The sequence below is a fragment of the Triplophysa rosa genome, linkage group LG9 (genome assembly GCF_024868665.1).
Source record: "Triplophysa rosa linkage group LG9, Trosa_1v2, whole genome shotgun sequence".
NCBI lineage: Eukaryota > Metazoa > Chordata > Actinopteri > Cypriniformes > Nemacheilidae > Triplophysa > Triplophysa rosa.
The window spans coordinates 15,714,080-15,739,723 of NC_079898.1; the positions used below are offsets into that span (position 1 = coordinate 15,714,080).

Here is a 25,644-nt window from a genome sequence, read left to right on the forward strand (position 1 = left end):
TTATTATAAGGATGTTTTTAAAACAAAATATTGTTTTCCTAAATAAAAATGGCTTTTCTGTGTGGTTGAATGATTTTCTATGAAGACTGCTCATTAAATAAAAATGTTATCTACCCTCTCCCTGTATAAATTAATTAATAAAATCTCTTAGTGACTGAAATGGTTTGTCTTGTTCATTTTTCAACTCCTTTGTGGTGCATTTGCTTGCAATCATTGATTATTTCTTGATAAATTACTTGTACATTTTTATGTGAATGTATTAACATAATTTAACATTGTTATGTACTTATGATCATAGAAGCATAAGAAACAGATGAATGCATGCATACTGTTAATGTTTTACACATTATTCATTCTTCCTAGTCAAATTAAACACACAAAACTGATTAATACTGTCTCTCTAACACTCTTCAGACAAAATGTTATTATAAATTTTATCAACATAATAGTCAGTGCATATATAGCGTTGGTATTTAGTGAATTTTTTGCAAACGCAGCTACTTCCACTGTGTCTCCCGCTTAAACCCATTCAAACAGACTGACAGTTTGGAACTATTTGCAGCTCCACCACATGACCACGCGGCAGCGAGATCAAAATGTGTCGCAACTCTTGTTTTTCAACGGCTCGGCAATTACATATTTGAAGTAAGACCTCCCCTCTATAATAAATCTCCAAACTTCCCTTTTTGTCTAAATTTGTTCATATCAGGTGAGTTTTATATCGACTGCTCTGTTCATCTGTTATATCATCGGAGATACGGGGGAGTAAACATTTAATAATTTGAAGTTTACTTCTAAATTCAAAGCAAATCTGTATTACAGAACATCGCTGATATAACAATGGCTGCATCTCAGAAATGTCTTGGGAAAGGTAGGAAACATGAACACTAATGCAATAATCTTAATGGAAACCTTAATGAGCTGTCGACAGATCTCCCGTAGTTTGCATGAAAGAACTGAAATGATCATGTGACAGTGCTTCTCAAACTTTTTTGTGTAAGGTCCCCTTAGTGTAGGGTGCATCGCTTTGCGGCCCCCAAATAAAGACTTATAATCTTAAACTTAGATTTTTTTAATGTTTGGTTGCATACAATTTATGATAAATTTCATAAAATACCACAAAATCTGTGGCTCACCTGGATCCATTTTGGGGGCCCCAGTTTGAGTAGTTGAACCACTGGATTAGGATATAACGTTATGTAACATTAACCCGATGTAACACGTAGCGTGTCATCCTTAAACATGTCCGGATGTGTTTTTTTGTTATGTTAGCACGCGGGGTTTTTCTGTTATTTCATTATAAACTAGAATTTGCTTGACAACACATTGAGCCTGTTGCTCCAGGTGTGTTTATGTGCTGACAACTGCATGACAAAGCATTTTTAAGAAATCAGCACAGCAACATGTTAAGGACATTTGTGACTCATGCCGTTGAAGTCAAATCAGCGCTGTCATAGATTGTGTTGCTGATTTTGTTCAGACTGTCATTCCTGTTCTGCAGCATCTGTTGAACGCAGTGAATTGTGTTGCTTTCTAAGAAAATATTCCTATGAAAAGGTGAACCAGACATACTGTGATCAAGAATTTAATGTAGAGACCTAATACCAGTATATTTTAATCCAACCATATACTTTTGTTGTGTCATCCACAAAGCTTCACTTGTGTCTTTTTTATAAACTGGCGGTTCAGGTCTTATAGGTTTTTCATACAACAGGCAGTGCTGCCCCTGGACCTGTGCCAAAGGACCATATTCGCTTATACAGCATGAGATTCTGCCCTTTTGCCCAAAGAACAAGACTGGTGCTTCATGCCAAGGGAATTAAGTAAGTACATAGTGAATTCTACGGTGGCTGCTAGGTGTCACCGCGCTGGAACGAAAGAAAACACATGCAGATAGAAAAAACACAATCACATTCAGAAAGCATCTTCATTAGTTTGGTGACACATGCCTTGCAAATTCTCACAACACAAACAAATACAGAAACGCGCTGAAAATTCTCGCAACACAAACAAATGCAGAAACGCTCTGCAAATTCTAGCAACACAAATACAGAAACGCGCTGCAAGTACCACAAACGACAACGGAAGTGTTTCCAGGGGACTCCAAAACTGATGCACCACGGTTGGGACGCGTGTCATTTCAGTGATATTCCAATCCGAAGTGAGAAAACAAGTTATAGCCTGTAAATTAATTTGTAGCTGAAATTCTCACAGATATTTTTTCATTTTAAAACGCGCTGTAGTTCCTGTTACCTTAGTTGATTTTATTTATTTATACAGAGCTAAATAAGACAGACACTGACAATGAAACGACAAAGAGAACAACATATATGCGGCGGTGATCACTGAGCAGTAGAATTAGTAAATATCTTCCTCAGATGACAGTCACTAATAAACGGGAAAACAGGCAAATGGCTCCGTCTTTGTTGCGGGGCATTTTTTAGGATCTTAACTCATACAGTCGGCATGGAGGTATCAGGTTTTTTTATTTTTTTTATTTTATCCAGATTACAAATGATAAAAATAGATATTCTTGTCCGGCTATTGTCACCGGGCAAACGAATAACAGTCTTCTCCGCTGTCGGCTTTACTGTAATAGGCTGAGGAACAGACTTTCCAGAGTAAAATAGGCCTTTACGCTTGTTTTCTTATCAACAACATGTAAACAAAATACAAAAGATAACCTTATACCACAGACTGTCAATAAACATTATGTTTTGTCAGTTTTTTTGAACGTTCCGTTTTATGCGTTTGCTCCACGTGGGTTTAAACGCAGTTTTTATGCATTTTTCTATTCTAGCCGGCCGATTTGAACAATTTAACAAAAGAAACTATGAAATGTAGTGTTAGCTGCCCAACATGCTTTCACAAGTGTCACTAACGTGGAAGGACGAAAAAGTTTCATATTGTTTAATCAATTATTAAGTACATTTAACATGATCAACAACAAAGAAAATAGGATCTAGTCACAGTGAAATGAAGCGCGTCCCAGCCATGGTGCATCAGTTTTTTGAGTCCCCGGAAACACTTCCGTTGTTGTTTGTGCCACTTGCAACGCGTTTCTGTATTTGTTTGTGTTGTGAGGATTTGCAGTGCGTTTCTGTGTTTGTTTGTGCTGCGAGTATTTGCAGGGCATGTGTCGCCGAACTAATGAAGATGCTTTCTGAATTTGCTGGTGTTTTTTCTGTTTGCATGTGTTTTATTCCATTGCAGCATGGTGACACCTAGCGGCCACCATAGATTTCCCTGTTTTGCTGAAGATTCTCTGTTTTGCACGACAGCTTTAATAAGTGAAATTTAAATAAAGTAATAGGAATTTCTGCTTTAAGCAAGAAGAAAATCACTCTGTGAATCATTTGTTGGTTTATATTTTGTATAGACATGATATTATCAACATCAATTTGAAGAATAAACCTGATTGGTTTTTGGAGAAAAATCCTCTTGGTTTAGTCCCAGTGCTGGAAACACAGAGTGGTCAGGTGATACACGAGTCACCAATCACCTGTGAGTATCTGGATGAGGCGTACCCTCAAAAGAAACTCCTTCCATCTGACCCTTTTCAGAAGGCCCAACAGAAAATGCTACTAGAGGATTTCTCAAAGGTAGGCACTAGGCAGTTTCATGCTCATGGATATCATCAAATAGAATATAGAAATGTATTGTATATTTCCAGTAGGGATGTTGATAAAATGTCAGATTGTTAAAAAGAAAACATATTTACGTCATTGTCAGTGGATGCTCTTCTTAGGTGACTCCATTCTTCTATAAAATCCCAATGGGAAAGAATAAAGGAGCGGACGTCTCAGAACTTCAAACAGAACTTAAAGACAAACTCACCCATTTAAACAAGGTGGGAGTAAAATAGAAGTAAACGTAAAATAAAGATGTGAATTGTAAATTGCCTCAATTACTTTAAACAACTTTCTGTATTTTAAATGGATTTTGTCAGATGCTCGGCAACAAGAAGTTTTTTGGAGGGGATTCGATCACAATGATTGACTACATGATGTGGCCATGGTTTGAGAGAATGGAGATGCTGGAACTGAAGCCGTATGTTTTTTTGTTTTTATTATATATCCAGAATATACACATATTTTGATATATAACTTTGAGCTTCTCTAAAAACTCTTAAAGTACAGTAAAGCTGTGGTTTCTGTCAAATTGAAAGCACACACATGAAGAACAACTCACAAACTGAGCAATCGTAAAACTAGACTTTAAAATGAGCATTAACACTCTCTCGTAATATTTCAGATGCTTGGACAGCTCTCCTGAATTAAAGAAGTGGATTGAGCACATGTTGGAGGATCCCAGTGTGAAAGCTATAATGTTCAGCACAGAAATCTACAAGGCCTTCTACAAGACCTACATGGAGGGAATCCCCGATTATGATTATGGGGTTTTAGAATAAATCATTTTCAGTGATAACAAACAATGAATATTATCCGATTTAACTGAAATCATGCTAGATCTATTCAAGGTTTGATAATCTTACAATCAGATCTTTTAACAGTGTCTGTAGCTGGTAAAACTCCTGTCGTGGATATAGTGCTGGTGACAGTGATTTGTGAAATATTCAGTTGAATGACATGCAGCCATTAAAATCTCTGTGTGGTGAAAGAAATGAATGACATTAAACAAATTGCAACAAGTTTTTGGAGTCTAATAGATTCAATATAATTCTCATAAACTAGAATTTGCTTGACAACACATTGAGCCTGTTGCTCCAGGTGTGTTTATGTGCTGACAACTGCATGACAAAGCATTTTTAAGAAATCAGCACAGCAACATGTTAAGGACATTTGTGGCCCTGGATCACAAAACCAGTCTTAAGTAGCACGGGAACATTTTTAGTAAAAGACAAAAATACATTGTGTGGGTCAAAATTATTGATTTTTCTTTTATGCCAAAAATCATTAGGATATTAACTAAAGATCATGTTCCATGAAGATATTTTGTACATTTCCTACCTTAAATATATAAAAACTTTATTTTTGTGAGTGGGTGGTCTGCCACAGTGCCCCTGATTAACAACTTCAAAGGCAATTTTCTCAATATTTTGATTTTTTTGCGCACTCAGATTCCAGAGTTTTAAACGGTTGTATCTCAGCCAGATATTGTCCTATTCTAACAACTCATATATCTATAGAAAGTTTATTTATTCAGCTTTCAGATTATGTAAAAATCTCAATTTCGAAAAATTGACCCATAAGACTGGTTTTGTTGTCCAGGGTGACATTTGTGACTCATGCCGTTGAAGTCAAATCAGCGCTGTCATAGATTGTGTTGCTGATTTTGTTCAGACTGTCATTCCTGTTCTCTGAACATTCTTATTTCCAGTTTAATTATATCCAGTTTGCTGTCTAATTATGAAGTAATAAATTAATTTTAGTTTTTCATTTAGAACAACCATTAGTACACTATAAGGTAAGCGGTGATTTAACCCTTGAAGTAAATCAGTAATGCTAATAGGGTATCTTATTATCTCAGGGTCGCCCCTTTCTGGAATTTAACCAACAATGTTTACCTTAACAGCCTAGATTCTTCCCATAGAAAAATTAACCCTGTGTTTTCTAGAATGAGAAAGGAATATTGCTTTAAAGTTTAAAAAGCGTAAAAAAAGTATTTTAAAAACCTGCTAGGAAAAGACACGTTTTTGTTTGTAATTGTACTGGAAGAAACTCTCAGTGACGGATTTTAGTATGCACAGGTCCACACCAGAGCAGTGTCCTACCACTGTAGATTTAGAGCTTCAAAACAAGATGGTTACAAAGCAGCCACTGTTGCAGGTGCCTTTTCAAGCAGTTATCTGTTTGCTTAAGTGTGCTCCACCCTGAACAAGGTTAAGAAGGCTTAACAATAGATGTCTGTCAATCAATTCTTAGATAAGTATTACATTGCAGTGTGTGACAGTGCGAAACAGGGTGCTGTGTCATATGCATAACCTATGACCAAATAACTTTCGCTTAATGTCCAAATCGGTCTCTTTATAGCACAAAATATTTTTTTTTATGCATGTGATAGCAAAGTAAATTGACTCATAGCCTCCAAAACAAACAATTTCATGCCACTGCAAGATGCCCGCCCTAACACAGCAACTAACTAAAACAGTGAGGGATATTAAAATCTTGAAAAGATTTTAATTAAAAAAAAAAGATTCAGATTAAAAAATGAAAGTTTAGATTTGATGTGGGAATAGATTGACTCTTTGTATGTGTTGTTTTGAGGTTTTGTGGATTACTCACACAGTGCCGTGAACAGAATGACAGCAAAAAGTGTCAGAAAAATGTGAAGTCACCACGTCTAAAGATAAGTAATGTATAACGTTACAGTTAATGTGGTACGTTATCCTCCTGCAGGTAATAAATTACAGATTACAAATAAATTACAAAAAATCCGGCTTTAGTTTTTTACTTTGTTGTTTTTATTTGGTATGTATGTATGTATGTATTTTGTTGTATGTTAGATGCCACGATAAAGGTTTTTCCGAAGATGCATTAATCTATGAACGAGTTGTCCAAAGTCGAAAAAAATGCATTTTGGAAGGACCAGAATCAAATCGCGTTAAAATGCTAAGCATATTATAGTTTTCTTCATATATAAGCTTTATTTTGAAAAAAGTAAGATAAGCGAATGAGAGGAGGGGTCATTAGGTTTTCGCCACACCCATTCTTTTATAAAAACTCAACTTTACGACTGTATACTGTAGTAACTGCACGGCAGTAAAGTTTAACCTCGCATGTACACGGGTGAGTAACAACTTGAATATAATATCTTTAATGCTGTTGTTTTCACTCATTAAATTAATCAAATGGAGTATGATGGCCATCAGTGAGCTTTTCCTTCCTTCAAGATTCGTCGCTTGTAGCTTTAAACGCTTATCTAGAAAACGGCCGTGCTTTCTGTGCGGTTACATATGTATTTCTGCTTTAGGAGATCTTAAAGTGAGCACACCGATCGCTACGATGGCGTATCAAAAATGTCACGGAAAAGGTAAAGTTGTGGAAATTTGACTCCAGGCTCATGCGTCATACTTCGGTACTGATGTTATATAATTAAAATAATCACTCTGCAATCACGATCGTTTACTGAGAAAAGCATTTATAAAACATTCAGATGTTTTAAATATGTTTCACTGCTTGTGTGTTAGTAGATAAACTATCCTTAACTTCTGTATACAGATACTTTTTATTCTGACCATGACATAGCACTTTATATAGTGGGGTCTTTAAGATGTAATTCTTTACGTTAAATTACGCATTGCTGTATTTATGAACACGTGTATGTAAGTGGTTACATTTGTGCTTCCACTTTGTTTTAATGGTTTTATTGTGTAACAGATAGTCCAGCTCCTGGACCAGTTGCTAAAGATCTTGTTCGGCTGTACAGCATGAGATTCTGTCCATTCGCTCAGAGAGCACGGCTGGTACTCCATGCCAAAGGAATCAAGTAAGTGTTGATATTGACCTATGTAATTGTGAGTTATACCTATAGAGTGCACATGGTTTAAGTGTTTCATATTTTTAATTGAAACAGAGAATTAAAGGGGTCATATGACACGGCTAAAACGAATAAATAGATGTAATGTAATGTACACTGTATACACAATTTAAGGTGCAAAAACGCTGTATTTTACACCTACCGTGCATTTTTCTCTCTCCTCTTTGCCCCGCCTCTCTGAAACGCTCGGATTTTTTACAAAGCTCATCGCTCTGAACAGGGAGGTGTGCTATGATTGGCCAGTTAACCAGTGCGTAGTGATTGGTCGAATACTGCAAGCAAAATGTAACACATCTTACCATATTTGGAACATCAGGTTCCAAAGCAATTGTACTGACAGGTACGCCCATATTACTTGCGTATACATTTGGGCGGTCTTAGTCAAATCATACCACAAACTGACTTAGATTTGTGGGGGTGTGGTTACACGAGGCGTTTCAGGCAGGTCTGGGTGAGCATTCGCTTTTAGATCGAATGCATGTTTTGTTCCTACGCTTTAATTTTTTAAGTTTTAAAAACTTTAAATTTTACGTGTCTAATACATGCATGGGCAACTTATAACACAGAAAAACACGTATTCGCGCCATATGATCTCTTCTTTTTCATTGAGAATTTATTATGACTGTGCCAAATCATTTCTATTGTATAGACATGAGATTGTCAACATCAATACTAAAGAAAAGCCTGCTTGGTTTTTGGAGAAGAATCCTAATGGGACAGTGCCGGTCTTGGAAACCGCATCTGGTCAGGTGATATACGAGTCGCCAATCACCTGTGAATACCTGGAGGAGGTCTTCCCTCAGAAGAAACTGTGCCCAGCTGACCCTTTTGAGAGGGCTCAACATAAAATGTTGCTGGAGAATTACTCCAAGGTAGGCACTAGGCAGTTTGGCATTTGGAGTTGTAAATATAACACATATCCTGGCAGGACTGCTGATTTTGGGTGTGCAGCTCTTTCATTAATCCAAGGGGTGTATTCAGATGGAGCGATGATGTATGTCCGCTAAAATGTCAGCCAGCTCTGTTACATCAGGCGCACATAGCATCCATTGGAAACAATGGCGTTTTTCACTCAGTCGCTTCAAGATTCTCATAGGATTACAGTCAACGACGTGAGTCAAATTATCCAAACACTACGTCATACATGAACAACCAAAAAGAAGCGCTTCAGGCTATACATTTCAAGCTACATTCACAAATAGGAAAAAAGATAAGTAAACTTTTGCACTTAATCGAGGCATGATGACAAAGGATTAGAGCATTGTTCAGCCGTAGTGTTGTCGGTTCGCTGAAATTTGAACGTTTTCTTACTAAACGCATCGTTATCACTTGATGAAAAATTACCTCAGCGCAATGAGAGCGGAAGTGGCTTAGCTGACTGAGATTTTAGCGGAAGTACGTCATCGCCCTGTATGCATATACCCCATTGTAGACATCAATAACCAAGATGTAACAAGCCAGGAACATAATATATTTTCATTAAAATAATTTCAGTTTATGAATTACTTTATATTATGAATTTATATTGACATTAATGTCTATGGGTTCTTATTTCAGGTGATTCCATACTTCTATAAGCTCTCTATGACCAAAGGAGAGGATCTCTCAGTACCTGAAAAAGAGTTTAAAGAGAAACTCAGCCAACTAAATGATGTGCGTTATTATGCTTAAAAAATACGAATCAAATTGGAATATATTAATTTCATACATTCAGTATTAATCCTCTTATTAACTTTCAACTTCTTTTTGTTTTATATCTTTTTATAGACTCTGTCAAAAAAGAAAACCAAATACTTTGGAGGAGATTCACTCACAATGATCGATTACTTGATCTGGCCGTGGTTTGAGAGGATAGAAATGATGGGGCTAAAGCAGTAAGTTTTACATTGTTTTATTAGATATATTACAGTACTACATTTTACCTGACAGTAGAAAGAAATTTGTGCTGAGTCATTGAGGTTAAATCGAACAAAAGCAAACGTGAAAAATCATTCAGTCAGATGAACAAAGGTAGGGCTTTGGTTTCTGTGAACTGAATAGAAAAGCACTTTGTTACATTAACCCTTGTTCACAGAGGGAAAAAGGCACTTTTCTTTAGAATAACGTCTTGTTAAAGGCACTCATCTAAATAATAAACAATTAATTATAAAAACTCTCCAAGTAAACACTTTCTTTTACTGTTGCAGTTGTTTGGACCACACTCCCGAGTTAAAACTGTGGATTGAACGCATGTATGAGAATCCCAGTGTGAAAGCCACCATGTTCAGCAATGATGTTCACAAGGTGTTCTTTGACAGCTACATGGAGGGAAAACCCAAATTTGACCATGGTTTATAGAGTACATCATGTTTAATAAGTACAAAGGCAGCATAATATCTGTCCATCTTCTCGTGGTGTTTTTTATTATAATACTCTTTTAATAGTAATTCATGTATTTCTATCCTGATGATGCTTTTTTATTGTCATTTATACATGGACCTAAATAAACCAAATGTTTACATGAACATAGCGACAAAATATATGTATCCTTATATCTACTCTTTTCCATCTTATGTATCACTGTTTCTTTACTTTATGGTCAAACATTAAAGGCGTTGTTCACCCAAAATTCTATTCCTGTCATTTTTTACTTCATGTTGTTCCAACCATGTTTGATTTTCCATCTTAAAACAACAAAACTGTGTTTTGAACAGGACCTGTCAGGCTCCAGAAAAGGCACCATGAAATGGGTGTGTCCAACAGGTTTGTATGGATTTGTTGAATGGAAAAATACATAGCATGACAACTTTGGTCTCCAGCAAAAATCATATAGATTTGACATGAAGATGGTACATTTGTATTTTTAAACAATCTTTCCTTAACAGTGCTGTTACAAGTTTGGCCCACTACTGCTTATGTACCGACTGATACAAAAGGAACGTTTACAATATACAGTAAACAGACTTTACATTCAGTGCATGTCACCCTGCTGCATTCTGAATTGTTCATTAGTGGTGCTTTCGTTTAATTCTTTGGTAAATATCATATTTTGCATGATTACAATATAAATCATATAGCTTGTTCGGAAAAGATTACACATTACAAAATTACGCAGGCTTAAACTAGCAGTTTGTGGTATGACTATAACAAATTCTAGTGAGAAAAACGCATGCATTTTTCTCTGCTGATAATTGAACATCTATGCTGAAAGCAATTCCTCAAACTCAACAGCGGATAAATTTGACATACAGTAAGATCATAATTCTTAATAATACTGCAAAATACAGTGACTACGTGTGTGTGTGTGTATATAATTTACATTCTTGTTTGTAATTACCCATGGTTCCCTGTTAAAATATCATACGATCAGCTGCCATAAATAACACAAATATTATAGTAGCATTAGTAACAGTGCTTTAACATGCGATTTACATTAAGGTGCAAAACGTAACAAGTACTCAATGCCAGATTATAGAAGCATCAACTCCCCTCCTACATATGTGTTGCTGAGCTGAGTTTATGGCCCATGTGACCGTTAGGGAAGTGAGGGGTATATTCCTGCACAAGCACCGAGGTATTTCTGATCATCTCTTGAAAATGATCCACCATTTTGGCATAGACTTGCCTTTGCAGCACAAGAGGTCTAAACAGGTTTATTGGCTCTGCACTGCGGAATAGTTCAGGGATCTGAATTTCGACTGGGACGCGAGGGTTCCCAACGATAGCGTGATAGAGTCTCTTCTCCTCCACGCTTTTCTGCAGGAAACTGAGCAAATCTTGTAATCTGTGATCAAGATGTTGCGTCTGCCACACTGAATGAGGTTTGCTCAAAAGGAGGTGAAGGACTGCAGTCTTTACATGGTAATTTGTAAGAGCGCTTTTCCCAGTCAAAGCTGTTTGCTTTTTGTGCAAGAAAGACACTATCTGAAGACAGTGGATGTGACAGGAATTTGTAGGTAGTTTTTTAGCTAGATGTTTAAGTAGATTTCTTTCATAAACAGTCAGTGAGAGGTGCCAGTGAGTGTCTGAAGGGTTACTAGTTTCAGAAGGGAAGTGAGAGATGAAGTATGCATCAGTGTTTTCAAACTGAACAGCAGGCGTAACGTTAAGTACAACAGTCTTTCCAGACCTAAATCTGATTTTAAGCGCGCCGGGGACGTCCAGGTTCTGAAATGCCAGTTCAAACTCATACTTATGAGAGATGTGTCGCCATGCTCTGGTTATCGAGATCTGAAACCATCTCATGATTTGAGCTTTCGACAAATAAGCATTGTCCCTTACACAGAAGACTTCCTCGAACCCGTGCTCATCAGTCTTCTCAAAGTCATTTATGTTGTGAAGCAGACACAGCATATCATCGCCGAGATTGGCGGCGCCACAAACACAGTTTTTCCCATTTGGCTGTATTAGTTTAATCCTTACACATCCCTGCAGGTCTAGCGGGATGTCAGTGACGGAGTCACACCAGACGTCAAACTGAAACCTGTATGGCTGGGGGGCCGTAAAGGGCACAATGAGGTCGCACGCTAGAGGCTTACATACCCTCCAGGATTCAAACATGCTGCCTATGCCTACAAAGTCTTCGACTTCCATGTCAGCCTCTCCATCACAAACACTTTTCAAAGCCTCTAGCAAGTCATCTGCAAAGCCTTCGACAAATTCCTGCACTCTGCCATTCTCATGGGCATAGGAATGAAAGCGGGTCTTGCAGAAGTTATTTAGGACGCCTTTATCTAAGGTGATAGCGTTGGCACTAAGATATCCAGCGCTGAAATATCCATCCTCGTCTTCAACAGGGTCAGGAATTTCAGCAGGGACTATATCCTGCCTGCAAACCTCAATTGTGAAGAAAATGACAAGGCAGAGGGCACTCCAAAAGTACCAGCTATAACTTTCCGAATCCTCAACACTTATCAAAGCCTTCTCAGTTTTATAGATCTCCTGTTCTAGGCGCTTCTGTTCAGCCTCCAGGTTTTCTTGGTGCTCTCTCATCCTGGCCAGGAGTGCATCATCTTGCTCGGGGATGGTGGTGTTCTCATTGGGGAAGAGGAGTGGGTGGTTGAGAATAGCAGCCGCTACCACCACGCAAACCCGGGCAATAGCACCCTGCATTCTTTACTGTGCGTCTGAGAAAACATACAGTTTTGGATTATCTTAACTGGACTGTTCACCAAAAAAGCATGAGAAATGTACAAAGCTTGAAATAAAAAAACACTTCCTACATTTTAATACAACGTGTTAACATTATAAAGCCATATTTTGGAACAACTTCTCATAAAACACTTGTGCAAATGTCAGAATACTTCCTATGTGAAAAAAGCGCACTAAAATACACTTGAATGTATTTAGAGTGCTCTATTTTCACGCACTGATTTTGTAGTTAATATACAAAAACGTAGTCTTTAGTACTTTTTAAGATAAACCTATGAAGATATAAGCGTACTCAACTGTGCGATTTTGAGACACCGTGAATAAAAATAACTATAAAGACTACATTTTTAGTAAGAATAAACTTAAAGTGTGAAAACAGAGTGCTTTAAGTACACCTATATGGAGTGTACTAAGTGTAATTAAATAACGTCTATTTTAGTGCACTATTTTTTACCTGAATTTTTTAATTCTTCAAATTTGCTGAATGCCTTCATGTCTAACTTGAAGTGTGAGTAAAAAAGACTTTCACCAACTTCCTTCAGCATTTCAAAATGTCTGTGCAATTTTAGGTAGGAACCTCATATGGATGAGGAAGTTATGTCATTGGTTTATTTATAGTCTGAGTGATTACTGGATAAAGGCAGATTAAAGATGCAAAAGAAAATTCTATAGTTTCTTAGCTGTGGTGATCTTCATTGTTTAACAGCAAGTTTAACAGCACAACGTTTTACAAGTTTAAGTAATGATGGTTTACATAATAACAACGTGAATTGTTGAATCATAGAGGTTGATTCATAACTGAACTCCAGAACAGGCCTACAGGGAAACTTCTGTGGCATAAATATTTCCCACAGTCCCCCACTACAGACGAATAGAGAACAAACGACCTGTTAACGGAAGACTAAACTTATTAATATTCCTCTATATAAAGTTAAAGACACTTTACACGTGACAACTGTAACACTGTAACAGACAAATTGTAACAACAAACGTACACAGTACATGTGACGTAACAGCTAAAGGCGCGTCTCATTAATGTGAGTTAACTTTTAAGCTTTGCGTGTTTTTATTATGACGTTATATGGTGACTAAAAAGACAAATTTGATGTACGTTCCTATTCTACGACGAACGTTACGTTGTTTTCAAAAACAAGTCTTTGAGAAAGATGAGCAAAAGAGTTAACTTACCCAGCTCTCCAAGAGTTAAAGACCCGCGATTCTCATTGTTTAAAAATGACACTGAACCGACGAAAGAGAAAGCGCTGTGTACCGTTATTCCTTCATTTCCTTATCCTGTTCCATAAAAGATCTTTTTACAACAAGGAAGTGACCAATGTGGCCGTTTTTCCTCTATAAGCACGTGGGTTGGACCAATAGACTTCTCACGGCCTCTGAAAGAAGTATATAAACCAGTCGTCATCCTACGTGTCACGCTTTAGTTTCCTGGGCGGCGTACTTTACATCAACATCTCTCGTTTGGCCCGTTTGATGATTTTAATATTAATTCATTATACTTTTTTTGGGTGTGTATTTTGACTCCAGCCCTAAATAATATAAATCTACTCGTCGAGTGTCGACTGTGGTTGAAGTTCTAATTGCCTAGTCTGAAGAATATAGACGCTATTCGCTGCTAGTAAAGGCAGTAGGCTACTGTTTAACAGTTGGATATATAACATTTAATATTAAATACTCATATTTTCTAAAGGATCTGTGTGTTTATATGAAATGGTGGAAAAGAATATTCATAAACCTCAGCTATAGCGTTATCTGCACGCGCAGCCATCGAGATACGGCTGACTGCTGAACAGCAGATCTACTACTGACAAGTGCTGCACCGTAAATAATGAAAGCGAGCTACCACACGAGGTCCCTACCTCACCAAAATTCATAGTAGCCTGTATATAATGCAATATTTAGATGTGGGAGAGTTCTACATAATACCTACATGACACTAATTGCAACTGTGCGTCGAAAATTATTTAAAAATGTATTTTGCAGTGCAGATGTAATGTATATGGGGTGATTATGAGGACAATATAGCCTAAAACATGTGCTTACAATTAGTTTCAATTTACCTTAAAAACACAGGTTTTATTTGATATTAGTTTAAATGTCAGGGATACACAAAACAAGGAGAAAAAGCTAAATCCAATTTCTAAGCAGTTTTTATGTTAAGAATTTGCTAGCACCTTGGGTGTGGCCACAGGAACTCCTGTGCACGCGCGCTACACTACAACACGCAGAGGACGTGGATGTGTTAACGAGTATAAAAATAGTTAATTTTTTATGACGTTTCTTCCACGTAGGAAGATACGTAACGCGTTAAAATAATCTACAAATTATGGAATGACTTTTTTCATTTTTGCCTGGATTTCGATTTAATTGTGAGTAGCCTACTGTTCTAAACAGCGCAGATACAGCAGCAAAGCGAGTAGGTGACTCGAGTAGGAGTCGAGATAGTCAGATAGGTGCGTTTGATACATTAACAGCATCTTAGATTTTTTTTATCTTATACTGTAAGGCAAACTGTAATCAATGGATCGGTTTAAATTAGTTCTGCAATATTTTCAATCAAATTCAGAGTCAATCTCTAATGGTATCTGTATACTATTGTCGTTAATAAGCGTGAAGCTGTATACAAGTTTTGATTTCAACTGCCCATGTTTACCGCAATATAACAAGATGTACGCATTAGGGGTCATGTTCGTACCTCCTGTTATATTGTTCTTTTTGGGAATATTAGTTAATCGTCATACAGGGGTGTTGATGGAGGAATATGTCAGACCCCTTGGCAAGAGGAACAAGAATCCAGCAGTGGTGAAGTAAGTTTTACTTTTCATTGTCCTGATTTAGCTATTAGTGTAAAGCAAACAAAAATTGATTGATTTGACCAGATTTGTTGTAATTTGATTCAACTTTGTTTAGAAGTACTCAATACTTTATAGATAATATAATCTATAATTTTTGTCCTCTCAGGTTTCTGCTCTCAGCTGTGATGCAACGGTCTCTTCTGGCCCCCATGGTCTGGATTCTGATGACACTTCTGGATGGAAAATGTTTCATCTGCGCGTTCAGTATGAATGTGAACCCCAAACATTTTACGGGCATGCCCAACAGCACCGGCCTCGAACTCATTAAGATTCTAGCTAAAGTTCCTTGCAAAGAAGATGTAATCTTCAAAAACAGCAGTTTTCGCAAAGCTGTATCACGCTATGTGCGCTGTTACTCCCAGGTACATTTTCACATTTTTTCAGTGCTTACATAATCTTTAGTCGACAGACCATAACGTTAATATCTTTTCTGACTTCTGCTATATAAGTAAACCAGACCTTTAGAAGATTTCTGGTGATAAAATCCCCCAAATATTTCATGTGTATTTATAGACTGAAAGGTTTCTGTGCTATGCAGAATTATTCTAATCTAGTCTTCTTTTACATGAAATACCATTTAATCATCCATTTTGTTTCTTCTCTAAGGCAATAGGTTGGTCCATCCTCCTCATCCTCATTTTTTTGGGCACAGTGGCTCGCATCCTCAAGCCTTGCTTCAACTACGGCACTTTTCTGCAGACGCGTTACTGGAGCAATTACTTGGACGTTGAGCAGAAACTTTTCGATGAGACCTGTGTGCTACATGCCCGAGATTTTGCCAGAAAATGTGTGATGCAGTTCTTCGAGAGCATGCGTGAAGATGCAGCTTTGAGACTTCCCCTCACTTATGCACTCAGACCCGGCCAAATCCAGAGTGAAGGGGCAGAGGAAGAAGAGGACCGTCTGCACGGCATAACTAGACTAGATCAAGTGGATCATTTGCTGCAAAGTTGGTACGAATGCAAACCGGAATTGGATGTGACCAAAATGGCTTATAAACCCAAAGTGTGTATCACCTGGGAGGACCACAATGGAAAGGTTTTATTCTCAGAGGTGTAGAACTGAAAGAAACACAAATCAAATTTAGATTTATGGAATGACAATGATACACAGATGAACCCATAGCATTGTTGTAAAGCAGATTATTCATGTGCCCTTGCATTGACCAGCTTCATGCTGAGCTTGCATGCTGGTGCATTTGACTATGCTGGGATTTAGTTTGTGTAATTTTGCATGTCTCTCTGCACACACATTACACAACAACCTCATGGCTATGGCTTAGATGCAAATTACCGCAGAACCTAGGCAATACTTAGAAAAAGGTAGAACATTACATTTATAAATAATGTCAAGGTTTTATGTATATTATTTATCTGTTTAGTAGCATAGTGGGTCATTCCCTGTCATTGATGTTTTTTTGTAACCCATTTTAAACTATACAGCCCCTATGCCCATGTTTTAAAATGTACTTTTGAAATAAATACAAATAAATTGTGGTTTTGTCTTTTATTTACATATTATGGTTGACTGTAGACATAATTTAAGCAATAGGGGGGAGATTTTTTAGCTGAGGATGTGTAGAGCCTGTAAAGGAGGGGCCACTCATAGGTGCATTAGGACCTGACAAACGTTTCACCACTTTTGCGTAACTCTGCTCCAGTAATCCTGCTGGGTTCATTTCTTTCTTATCATACCGTAAGTAAATCTGCCATTTATTACAAAACATTTTATTCTTAATATTAAAAACCTCTTGCACTAATTCTCGCATTCAATCTCAAAAAAGGTGTGAGACATCTCATTTTAAAAATGGATAAGGTACGGATTATGCTCCAGTTCTTACAAGCCAACCAAGAGTCGTTCATGAATGGTATATGTGGGATAATGGCTCTGGCAAGTGCTCAGATGTATTCATCTTTTGAGTTCACCTGTCCTTGCCTCCCCGAATACAATTACGCATATGGCATCGGCATTCTCGTCGTACCGCCGATATGGTTCTTCCTGCTTGGATTCGTAATGAACAACAACATATCAGTGTTAACAGAAGAGTGGAAGAGACCTGTTGGAAAGCGCAGGAAAGATCCATCGGTTTTGCGCTACATGTTCAGCTCTATGACTCAGCGCGCTCTCATCGCTCCAGCTGTGTGGATTGCTGTCACTTTAATGGATGGGAAGAGTTTTCTGTGTGCTTACAGCGCCACCACGGATTTATCAGAGTTTCTTAACGAGAGCCATCAGAATCTACCCAAAAAGGCGCTTATTAAATTACAGGCAACGATTCCATGTAAAGACGTATTTGATGAACATGCGATTATCTCCAGAGACGCCGCCACGATATACATTCGCTGTTTGTCACAGGTAGGCTAGTTTTATCATAATGTAGGCTACATCAAATTTATTTAAGTGAATTTCTCATAAACCATGTTGCTAATACTGTTGTTCTGTTTTTTTCCAGGCATGTGGATGGACCTTTTTAATGGTAATAACGTTTGCTGCTTTTCTAATGAGGGCCATCAGACCTTGTTTTACACAAGCCGCGTTCCTTAAAACCAAATATTGGTCGCACTACATTGACACCGAACGCAAACTATTCGACGAAACGTGCAAAGAACACGCCAAGAGCTTTGCCAGGGTCTGCATTCAGCAATACTTCGAGAGCATAAGCGGTGAAATTGTCCCACAATTACAACTGCCCCAGAAAAAAGGAAAAGGCGATAAAGAGGAAGACGGAGAAAAACAAAAAAGCGACGAGGAGAAGCTGCTTGGGGTGCGTAAAGAAGAAGACATGAATAAAGTCCTGTGGAACTGGCACTCGTGTAAACCCCCACTGAACATAAGTAAACGAGCACAAGAGGCGAATGGACACGTGCATTCATATTCCAGCAGCTTCTCTGATGAGTACATCACTCAGACATCGGAGAAAAAAACTGCGGTGGCATACTACTCCAAAGTCTGACCTATAGTTTGACTTTCAATTTATAGGCATTAAATTTAATGTGATATTCATTTAATACCTATAAAATGTATTGATAAAAATGAAATGAATTGTTTTGCTAATGTGCCCCCTAGTGTTTTCCCCCTTAGTGTTTGTTCACTAAACATTATTATTATGAATAATGATGAAATGGGTGGCAGTTTAATAGCTATTGTAAATTATAATGAAATTACTTTGCGTTAGCCCAACCGGTTTATAACTAAATGCTCATACATTCCTCAGATTTTAGTTAGGCCTACTGCAGATGATTCACTGCTGTATGTACACAACAGACCGGCAGAAGTATCTCACACGAGCTACATAGAGAAATTATCAAACTTTGCTTTGAAGACTTGAAGAATTGCTTATTTTCTTATTTTAGTGAGACGATTTGTACTTCCTGGAAATTAAACGTAAGTCTTCATTTTAGAACTCCATTCAGTAACCATTTGGGCTGCAAAATATCCGTTTTATGTTGGATTTAGGACTATGTTGGTATGGAATCGGTCTTTGAATAGTTTATTTTTTTAGAACTTGTTTGTGAGGCCATACGGATATTTAATCTAGCCTAAAATATTTATTACAAAAATAAATGTTGAATTATATTTCTACGTATGTGACATTAATTTCACAATTTGTTCGAGTGATGAAGGTAGAAATGATCTAATAACTATAGCCTATATGTTTTATATCTGTAAAATCCATGTGTTTTACAAATCCATGTATCATATTTTGTTAAGGAGGCTGTTTGTGTTTTGCCTTTATTAACTGTGTCATCTAACAAGAAAAGACTCATTCAAACTGTGTTCGTCAGTGTTTTAGGTTTATTTTACAGAGACAGCTCAAAACACCTCAAGGATAGCATGTCTACACTCATCTCAGAATATTTCAAATTCATTGCACTTGTCTTCAAGAATAAGGACACCGCGATTATAAATGGCTTTATTGGTTTGGGGACAATAATCAGTCAAACAGCATACAACATCTTCGCTTTTAACTGTCCATGTGCACCAAAGGAGAATTACCTGTACGGCCTGGCAGCGATCGGTGTACCCGCCCTCGCTCTCTTCGTTATTGGGGTCATTCTCAATCAAAATACCTGGGACATTGTGTCGGAGTCTCGCAACAGAAAATGCCGAAAACTGTCTGGCGCTGCTGCCTTTGCTCTGCTGGGCTCTGTTGTGGGTCGAGCAGCAGTTGCTCCAGTCACCTGGTCTGTGATTTCCCTCCTGAGAGGAGAAGCGTATGTTTGTGCTTTTAGTGAGTTTATAGACCCCTCTACTCTGGACAATTTCCCTCCAACTACAGACGCTCCAAAAATCATGGCCCGCTTTCCATGTAAGGATTTACCTGCTCCACTCATGAATTACTCAGGAGAGGTTGAACGACGGTTGAAGTATGAATCCCAGGTAGGCTATACTCCTCACTTTTGTAATAAAAAAATCTTTAATTTGATTTGATATGGTTTACGCAAAAGTCCCATTATTGTATTTATTTTCCATTCCAGCTGTTGGGCTGGCTGTTGGTGGGCGTCGTCTCCCTCTCTGTCTTTCTGCTCCTCTGCCTAAAACATTGCTGCTCTTCCCTGGGCTACCAGCAAGAAGCGTACTGGTCCCATTACCGCTCCAATGAAAAAGCTATTTTCCAGCGGACGGCTGAAGTACACGCCAGATTAAACGCTGCTAAAAACGTCAAGAGTTTCTTTGGCTTTGTGGAGATGGAAAATCAAGAGAAGGAGCTTTTAGAAAAGTGTCAGGGTGCCAGGAGCGTCATTCCTAGTCTTGACTGGAACCGCATCACAGGAGTTTACATGTACAGAGAAATCAATGACGCTCCGATGTACAGTCGCTTAAACAAATGGGCCAATTACACAAACGAAAACAACGAAGTCCACTGAAAAACAAATGAACATATGAGGGAAACGGAGTTAGCCTAATTAATGCTGCGTTTAATTCTCTATTGGTAGCAGCATTAAGCCATTTGAATCTTTCATTTAAGTTTCATTTTTGTTCCACCGTTAATAATTTATTGATTTATTTCTAAGTTGTACTTCCGTTTTCTTTCTTTTTGGTACACTGATGTTATTGTAAATAATGCTTGTAGACAGCTTTTGACAGTTTAGGAACTTTTGATAGGCACAACAGAACCCTTTTAGCTGAGTACATTGCGTACTGTTAGATATGACCTTATGGTGAGTCTAATGTATGAATAACAATGCTCACCCAGAATGTAACGTCTTAGCTATTACGACACACCCGCGCATATGCCACACTGTGATGACCGAAGGTGCGTCAATAGGCCTATGTTAAAATATGTTAAAACACGCGGGGACAACAGCAAGATAGAAGAGAGTTTGGTATAGGCTATTTAGTGGTAAATCTGTGATTTGAAAGATCCAAAGAAAGATCAGAAATCAGAATGGTATAAACGATTTTTATTGTCAATGTCATATCACCACATGCCAAAATCGATTATCAAAGTCATTTAAATCCGTGTTCTTCCTGTTTTAGATATCTTGAAAAAATGAAATCATGCAATGGGTGAATAATTTATCTTACTATTTTTTCTTTTTACATTATTTAAACGATTTACATATTAAAAACGTCACTCTTTAAAGTTCATATTTCAATGGTTTTATATCATTTAGACTTTCAGTTGACTATTTTTCAGATTTTTTAGCACCAGTCGAAAACAAACCAGTAATAAAAGTACGAACCACGCAATGATTATTGACATGAATTGTTCTATTCATGAATACAACAATTTCCATTGCAATGACACGCTTTTCACCAGCAGATGTCCTCAGGATAAAACACTTCGCATAATCGCACCGCAAGAGTTTTGTGAACAGACTGTAGGTGGCAGTATGGGCTTAGTGTAGACGTAGGGCGTGTCAAATAAACAGACAACAGAAAGCATTTACAAAATACATCGAAAACATCAAATATGTTTTAACAACCAACAGCCTTTTAAATCCAAGTATAGAAAACAATAAAACATATAGTTTTACTTTGGTTCCTGGAATTAGCCTATTTCATCGATGGTAGGTGGCAGAAAGTTGCTATTTGAGTTTGCAAAAACCGAATAAATACATGTGTTTTTTACTTATAAAAAATAATTGTTACAATGACAAATAAAAATTGTATCATAGCCTATATGTAAATAAATTCATAATGTGTCACTGACATACTCGTTTTTTTGTATACTTGCTCACTATCTATTGACATAAGTGCATAATTCATTTTTATAATTGCATAACTTGCTTTTTGCAGTCACAAGATCACTGATGTTTATTTGTTTGTCTCTTTGTCGCTATGGCCCTGTCCAAAATGAAACCCATTAGCTCTCTTGGTCCTTATCTGAGTCAGCACCGAGCCCCATGTAGTAACCTGACATGTAGACTTATCTAAGTTGTGAGCTTTTTAAAATAACCAGTTCAAAAAACAAATATATGGATTTGATGGATTGGTTTCACTGTTCAGTGGGGTTAGTTGAACAGTTTAACATTTTTCTCAGAAACCATTTTTGTCACGGTGCAATTACATTTAGTCATTTAGCAGACCCTTTTATCCAAATGAGGAACATCCCAACACATCTGCTACACTATCTGTAGTGCCAAGAAACACAAATCATATAGATTTATAAAGTTAAATTTGTCTGTAAATGAATATTTAAATATTTCTATACTGTTAATAGCTGAGGGCATTTTAAATGAGGTCAAGCAACTTACTACAAATGTTACTATTGACCCTAACTAATTTCAAGACCTGTTTCTAGTAAAGACTAGGCATGTGAGAAAAAAGCACATTTTATAACACCTTTATCAGACTGTGCAGCACTCTGCCATGAAGATATTACCAAAAGAACCACTTCCTCTTTCATGCAGTTGTTTAGGTGCCGATTAATTTGCAGTGTCACACAGATATCACCTGCTTGGCCAAAAATGTTTCAAGAAACAGGCTGAGCAGTTTTTTATAACATTATGAGTGCTTAGTAAATTATTATCAAGATATTTTTGTCCATTTATTCATTGCAGTAATCAAATGTAGTTCAAATGGTTAAGCTATCATTCATCATAACCACCATCACTACTACTGCACCCCAGAAGAAAGGAAACCAGACTCTTCATGTAAAGACATTAATTAAATCTTGTTTAAAACGGGCAATTCCATGTCCTATTGTTAGTTTATCAATATGAGCAGTCAGTCACGTAACTTAAACATATATGTTGCTTGTAAATATAGTTGAATCTATTCACTTTTACGGACTTCTGTTCTAGCCCAGCCTGTGTCAGCCCAGCCTGTTTTGAGTAAAAAGCTCATTTGTTCCACTGAGGCTGAAACCAGCTGCTGCAGATGATTCACCGATGCATGCACGCATCAAACCGAGCGATGAGATGAGTCTTTTCCTTACACACATACATAACGCGACCAGCCTTTGTTTTAAACGTTTATGGTCTGCTTTTGGTTATACGTGTTTTTAAAACCTTTTAGATGTTCAGCGAAACTTTTGTACTTCCTGCCATGTAAGTCATTTCATTTCGGAACGTTTTCCAGTAACTAATTTGGGCAAGGGGGTGGCACGTTGACTTTGCCTAAACGTTGCTAAAAAGGCGTTCTGTCTTTATATTTTATGCGTATCGCATAATACTCGTATTAGTAGTGCACTTGCATAATGCTTTGTGTTTTATTCAGAACTTTAACTTAAATCTTGTCTTGACGCTCTCGGTTTTCTAGCATAATTGTGTTTTCTAACAAAAACGGTTAGATTCAAATTGTATTGTCAGTGGGGTTAAAAAAAAAAAAAGAGAATAGAAGATGTCTGCAATCATCTCAGAATATTTCAGATTCGCTGCACTATTCTTCAAGAGTAAGGATGTTATGATCTTTAATGGCCTCATAGGTTTAGGGACAGTAGTCAGTCAGACAGCATACAACATATTTGCTTTTAACTGTCCGTGTTCGCCAACAAAGAACTACGTGTACGGTGTGACTGCGATCGGTGTACCCGCCCTTGCTTTCTTCGTTATTGGGGTCATTCTCAATCAAAATACCTGGGACATTGTGTCGGAGTGCCGCACCAGAAAATGCCGAAAACTCTCTGGGACTGCGGCCTTTGCTGTGATGGGCTCTATCGTGGGTCGAGCAGCAGTTGCTCCAGTCACCTGGTCTGTGATTTCCCTCCTGAGAGGAGAAGCGTATGTTTGTGCTTTTAGTGAGTTTATAGACCCCTCTACTCTGGACAATTTCCCTCCAACTACAGACGCTTCAAAGATCATGGCCCGCTTTCCATGTAAGGATTTACCTGCTAAACTGCTGAATTACTCAGGAGAGGTTGAACGACGGTTAAAATATGAATCCCAGGTAGGCTACGTTTCCTTTGTCAGTGTTTAGTTTACACGTTTGTTATTCTTCTTCCTGGTTTAATTTGACCGTTTTTTATTTTTCCCCTCTAGCTGTTGGGCTGGCTGTTGGTGGGGGTAATTTCCCTCTCTGTCTTTCTGCTCCTCTGCCTAAAAAACTGTTGCTCTTCCCTCGGCTACCAGCAGGAGGCGTACTGGTCACAGTACAGGTCCAATGAACAAGCTCTTTTCCAGCGTACAGCGGAAGTACACGCCAAATTCCATGCTGCCGAAAACGTCAAGAGTTTCTTTGGCTTCGTGGCATTGGAAAATCAGGAAAAGGAGCTTTTAACACAGTGTGAGGGACCGTCAATCAAGAGCGTCATTCCCAGAGTGGAGTGGAACCGCATCACAGGAGTTTACATGTACAGAGAGATGAATGACGCTCCGCTGTATAGCCGCCTGAACAAATGGGCCAATTACACAAACGAAAACAACTGTTAGTCCATTGAGAAAGAAATTAGACATTGGATTAGTGTGTTTAAGCTATTATTGGGTAGTAAGCCTACTATGCGTTCTAAATATTGTTTATTTGTTACTTAATGGCTGGTTTGCTTCTGAATACATTTGTGTTACTGTTCTAGTATTATTTGAAATGTAAAGCTATTTTATACGTTTTTGTAAGCACGGTGTGGTGTTTTGACACCGCTGGCATCTCAAATGTTATATGCACAACAAAATATTTTATATTTTAACAAACACAATGTACTCTCAGGTTGACCTTTTGTGGTCCTTTGTTTACCAATAAAGTGCCTTTGCCCTGACAAATTACGTTATGGTTGAATAAAATAATGCCAACCCAAACAATGCGATTTTTTGGTATTAAGAAACACCCAAATCATTTTGCCATATTTTGTCGTGATCTTAAAGGGATACTCCACCCAAAAATGAAAATTGTGTCATCATTTACTGCCCTCCCAAGTTCCAAACCTCTTTGTTCTGTTGAACACAAAGAAAGATATTTGGACGAATGCTTGTAATCAAACATTTCTTGGACCCCATTGACTATAGTAGAAAAATACATTATCTTTTGTTCTGTTGAACACAAAAGATATTTTGAAGAATGTAGGACAGCAAACAGTTCTGGGGCACTTTTGAATACCATTGTATTTTTTCCTACTATGGTATTCAATGGTGGCCAAGAACTGTTTGTTCTAGCATTCGTCCAAATATCTGTCTCTGTGTTCATCAGAACAAAGACATTTATACAGATTCAGGACAACTTGAGGGTGAGTAATGCATGACAGAATTTTCATTTTGGGGCGTATTGAATCCGCTAATATGTTTACATTATAAACAAACAGAAATCCCACATGAATTTTCAGTTCCATGTTGTCTCTACACAAATTCTAAACAAACTTCTGACTAAATCCGTTGAGTAAAAATGTGTGGCTGTGTGACAAGATTACTGATGAATTTGTCACATGCTCAATTTCAGTTCTTAATTTCTGTTTTTCCACACAATATTTTGGCTTTTAAGGCAACATTGAAAGCTTTTTCATTTGTGTTTAGGATAAAAGCATCAGCTGAATGAATAAATGTAAATGTAAAATATACCTTTTTTAAATCTGTTGCATTCACATTTGCTTGCTCTCTCTCTTCCCCCTCTGTAGCCTCTATGTTTATATTTTCACAACAGCCAGCCAAGCAAAGTGAATCAACCCCCATTCCTCTCTCCCTGACCCTGTTTACTCAACAGAGAGATTCACTCAGCCTGGCCACTGTCACTTATTAATAAGCCTTCAGCTGGGGAGAAGCAGAAGGACGAGCCC

At 37.6% G+C, this 25,644-nt stretch overlaps 7 protein-coding genes across 9 annotated transcripts; 6 read left to right on the forward strand and 1 right to left on the reverse strand.

Annotated features, from left to right (window-relative positions):
* The first annotated feature begins 629 nt into the window (after positions 1-629).
* On the forward strand, positions 630-4,652 carry LOC130559125 (glutathione S-transferase omega-1-like). Of its 2 annotated transcripts, XM_057342029.1 has the most exons (7): positions 630-709; positions 823-871; positions 1,715-1,823; positions 3,380-3,602; positions 3,749-3,850; positions 3,950-4,050; positions 4,255-4,652. In XM_057342029.1, exons 2-7 carry the CDS (start codon positions 841-843, stop codon positions 4,409-4,411), a joined length of 723 nt encoding a protein of 240 aa, XP_057198012.1. In that variant the 5' UTR covers positions 630-709; positions 823-840; the 3' UTR covers positions 4,412-4,652. The 2 variants fall into 2 exon arrangements, with proteins under 2 accessions (XP_057198012.1, XP_057198011.1); XM_057342028.1 differs by lacking the exon at positions 630-709 and having other exon boundaries at positions 716-871.
* A 1,989-nt stretch (positions 4,653-6,641) lies between these two features.
* Positions 6,642-10,665, forward strand: LOC130559681 (glutathione S-transferase omega-1-like). The gene is made up of 7 exons (XM_057342895.1): positions 6,642-6,749; positions 6,934-6,993; positions 7,341-7,449; positions 8,150-8,372; positions 9,058-9,153; positions 9,268-9,374; positions 9,687-10,665. Exons 1-7 carry the CDS (start codon positions 6,740-6,742, stop codon positions 9,835-9,837), a joined length of 756 nt encoding a protein of 251 aa, XP_057198878.1. The 5' UTR covers positions 6,642-6,739; the 3' UTR covers positions 9,838-10,665.
* A 117-nt stretch (positions 10,666-10,782) lies between these two features.
* itprip (inositol 1,4,5-trisphosphate receptor interacting protein) lies at positions 10,783-13,989 on the reverse strand. The gene is made up of 2 exons (XM_057342894.1): positions 13,819-13,989; positions 10,783-12,605 (listed from the first exon to the last, which is right to left on the reverse strand). Exon 2 carries the CDS (start codon positions 12,589-12,591, stop codon positions 10,972-10,974), a length of 1,620 nt encoding a protein of 539 aa, XP_057198877.1. The 5' UTR covers positions 12,592-12,605; positions 13,819-13,989; the 3' UTR covers positions 10,783-10,971.
* An 867-nt stretch (positions 13,990-14,856) lies between these two features.
* On the forward strand, positions 14,857-16,976 carry calhm3 (calcium homeostasis modulator 3). Of its 2 annotated transcripts, XM_057342557.1 has the most exons (4): positions 14,857-15,014; positions 15,374-15,452; positions 15,607-15,862; positions 16,107-16,976. In XM_057342557.1, the coding sequence occupies exons 2-4, from the start codon at positions 15,397-15,399 to the stop codon at positions 16,557-16,559; spliced, it is 765 nt and encodes a 254-aa protein (XP_057198540.1). In that variant the 5' UTR covers positions 14,857-15,014; positions 15,374-15,396; the 3' UTR covers positions 16,560-16,976. The 2 variants fall into 2 exon arrangements, with proteins under 2 accessions (XP_057198540.1, XP_057198539.1); XM_057342556.1 differs by having other exon boundaries at positions 14,857-15,452.
* A 145-nt stretch (positions 16,977-17,121) lies between these two features.
* Positions 17,122-18,454, forward strand: calhm1a (calcium homeostasis modulator 1a). Its single transcript, XM_057342390.1, has 3 exons — positions 17,122-17,195; positions 17,284-17,855; positions 17,953-18,454. Exons 2-3 carry the CDS (start codon positions 17,307-17,309, stop codon positions 18,451-18,453), a joined length of 1,050 nt encoding a protein of 349 aa, XP_057198373.1. The 5' UTR covers positions 17,122-17,195; positions 17,284-17,306; the 3' UTR covers position 18,454.
* An 842-nt stretch (positions 18,455-19,296) lies between these two features.
* Positions 19,297-21,755, forward strand: LOC130559372 (calcium homeostasis modulator protein 2-like). The gene is made up of 2 exons (XM_057342391.1): positions 19,297-19,880; positions 19,979-21,755. The coding sequence occupies exons 1-2, from the start codon at positions 19,335-19,337 to the stop codon at positions 20,366-20,368; spliced, it is 936 nt and encodes a 311-aa protein (XP_057198374.1). The 5' UTR covers positions 19,297-19,334; the 3' UTR covers positions 20,369-21,755.
* A 1,034-nt stretch (positions 21,756-22,789) lies between these two features.
* Positions 22,790-25,614, forward strand: calhm2.1 (calcium homeostasis modulator family member 2, tandem duplicate 1). The gene is made up of 2 exons (XM_057342723.1): positions 22,790-23,834; positions 23,927-25,614. Exons 1-2 carry the CDS (start codon positions 23,289-23,291, stop codon positions 24,314-24,316), a joined length of 936 nt encoding a protein of 311 aa, XP_057198706.1. The 5' UTR covers positions 22,790-23,288; the 3' UTR covers positions 24,317-25,614.
* The last annotated feature ends 30 nt before the right edge of the window (positions 25,615-25,644 follow it).

What these genes read in the sequence shown, in the direction of transcription:
- calhm1a (XM_057342390.1), top strand. Translation starts at nt 17,307, where the DNA reads ATGGATAAGGTACGGATTATGCTCCAGTTCTTACAAGCCAACCAAGAG. An exon ending in ACATTCGCTGTTTGTCACAG is followed by an intron (nt 17,856 to 17,952) that starts GTAGGCTAGTTT and finishes GTTTTTTTCCAG; the next exon opens with GCATGTGGATGGACCTTTTT.
- LOC130559681 (XM_057342895.1), top strand. An exon ending in CTCCATGCCAAAGGAATCAA is followed by an intron (nt 7,450 to 8,149) that starts GTAAGTGTTGAT and finishes TCTATTGTATAG; the next exon opens with ACATGAGATTGTCAACATCA. An exon ending in TGCTGGAGAATTACTCCAAG is followed by an intron (nt 8,373 to 9,057) that starts GTAGGCACTAGG and finishes TTCTTATTTCAG; the next exon opens with GTGATTCCATACTTCTATAA.
- calhm3 (XM_057342556.1), top strand. Translation starts at nt 15,166, where the DNA reads ATGGATCGGTTTAAATTAGTTCTGCAATATTTTCAATCAAATTCAGAG. An exon ending in AAGAATCCAGCAGTGGTGAA is followed by an intron (nt 15,453 to 15,606) that starts GTAAGTTTTACT and finishes TTGTCCTCTCAG; the next exon opens with GTTTCTGCTCTCAGCTGTGA. An exon ending in ATGTGCGCTGTTACTCCCAG is followed by an intron (nt 15,863 to 16,106) that starts GTACATTTTCAC and finishes TTCTTCTCTAAG; the next exon opens with GCAATAGGTTGGTCCATCCT.
- itprip (XM_057342894.1), bottom strand. Translation starts at nt 12,591, where the DNA reads ATGCAGGGTGCTATTGCCCGGGTTTGCGTGGTGGTAGCGGCTGCTATT.
- calhm2.1 (XM_057342723.1), top strand. Translation starts at nt 23,289, where the DNA reads ATGTCTGCAATCATCTCAGAATATTTCAGATTCGCTGCACTATTCTTC. An exon ending in GGTTAAAATATGAATCCCAG is followed by an intron (nt 23,835 to 23,926) that starts GTAGGCTACGTT and finishes TTTCCCCTCTAG; the next exon opens with CTGTTGGGCTGGCTGTTGGT.
- LOC130559372 (XM_057342391.1), top strand. Translation starts at nt 19,335, where the DNA reads ATGTCTACACTCATCTCAGAATATTTCAAATTCATTGCACTTGTCTTC. An exon ending in GGTTGAAGTATGAATCCCAG is followed by an intron (nt 19,881 to 19,978) that starts GTAGGCTATACT and finishes TTTCCATTCCAG; the next exon opens with CTGTTGGGCTGGCTGTTGGT.
- LOC130559125 (XM_057342029.1), top strand. Translation starts at nt 841, where the DNA reads ATGGCTGCATCTCAGAAATGTCTTGGGAAAG. An exon ending in CTTCATGCCAAGGGAATTAA is followed by an intron (nt 1,824 to 3,379) that starts GTAAGTACATAG and finishes TATTTTGTATAG; the next exon opens with ACATGATATTATCAACATCA. An exon ending in AACTCACCCATTTAAACAAG is followed by an intron (nt 3,851 to 3,949) that starts GTGGGAGTAAAA and finishes GGATTTTGTCAG; the next exon opens with ATGCTCGGCAACAAGAAGTT.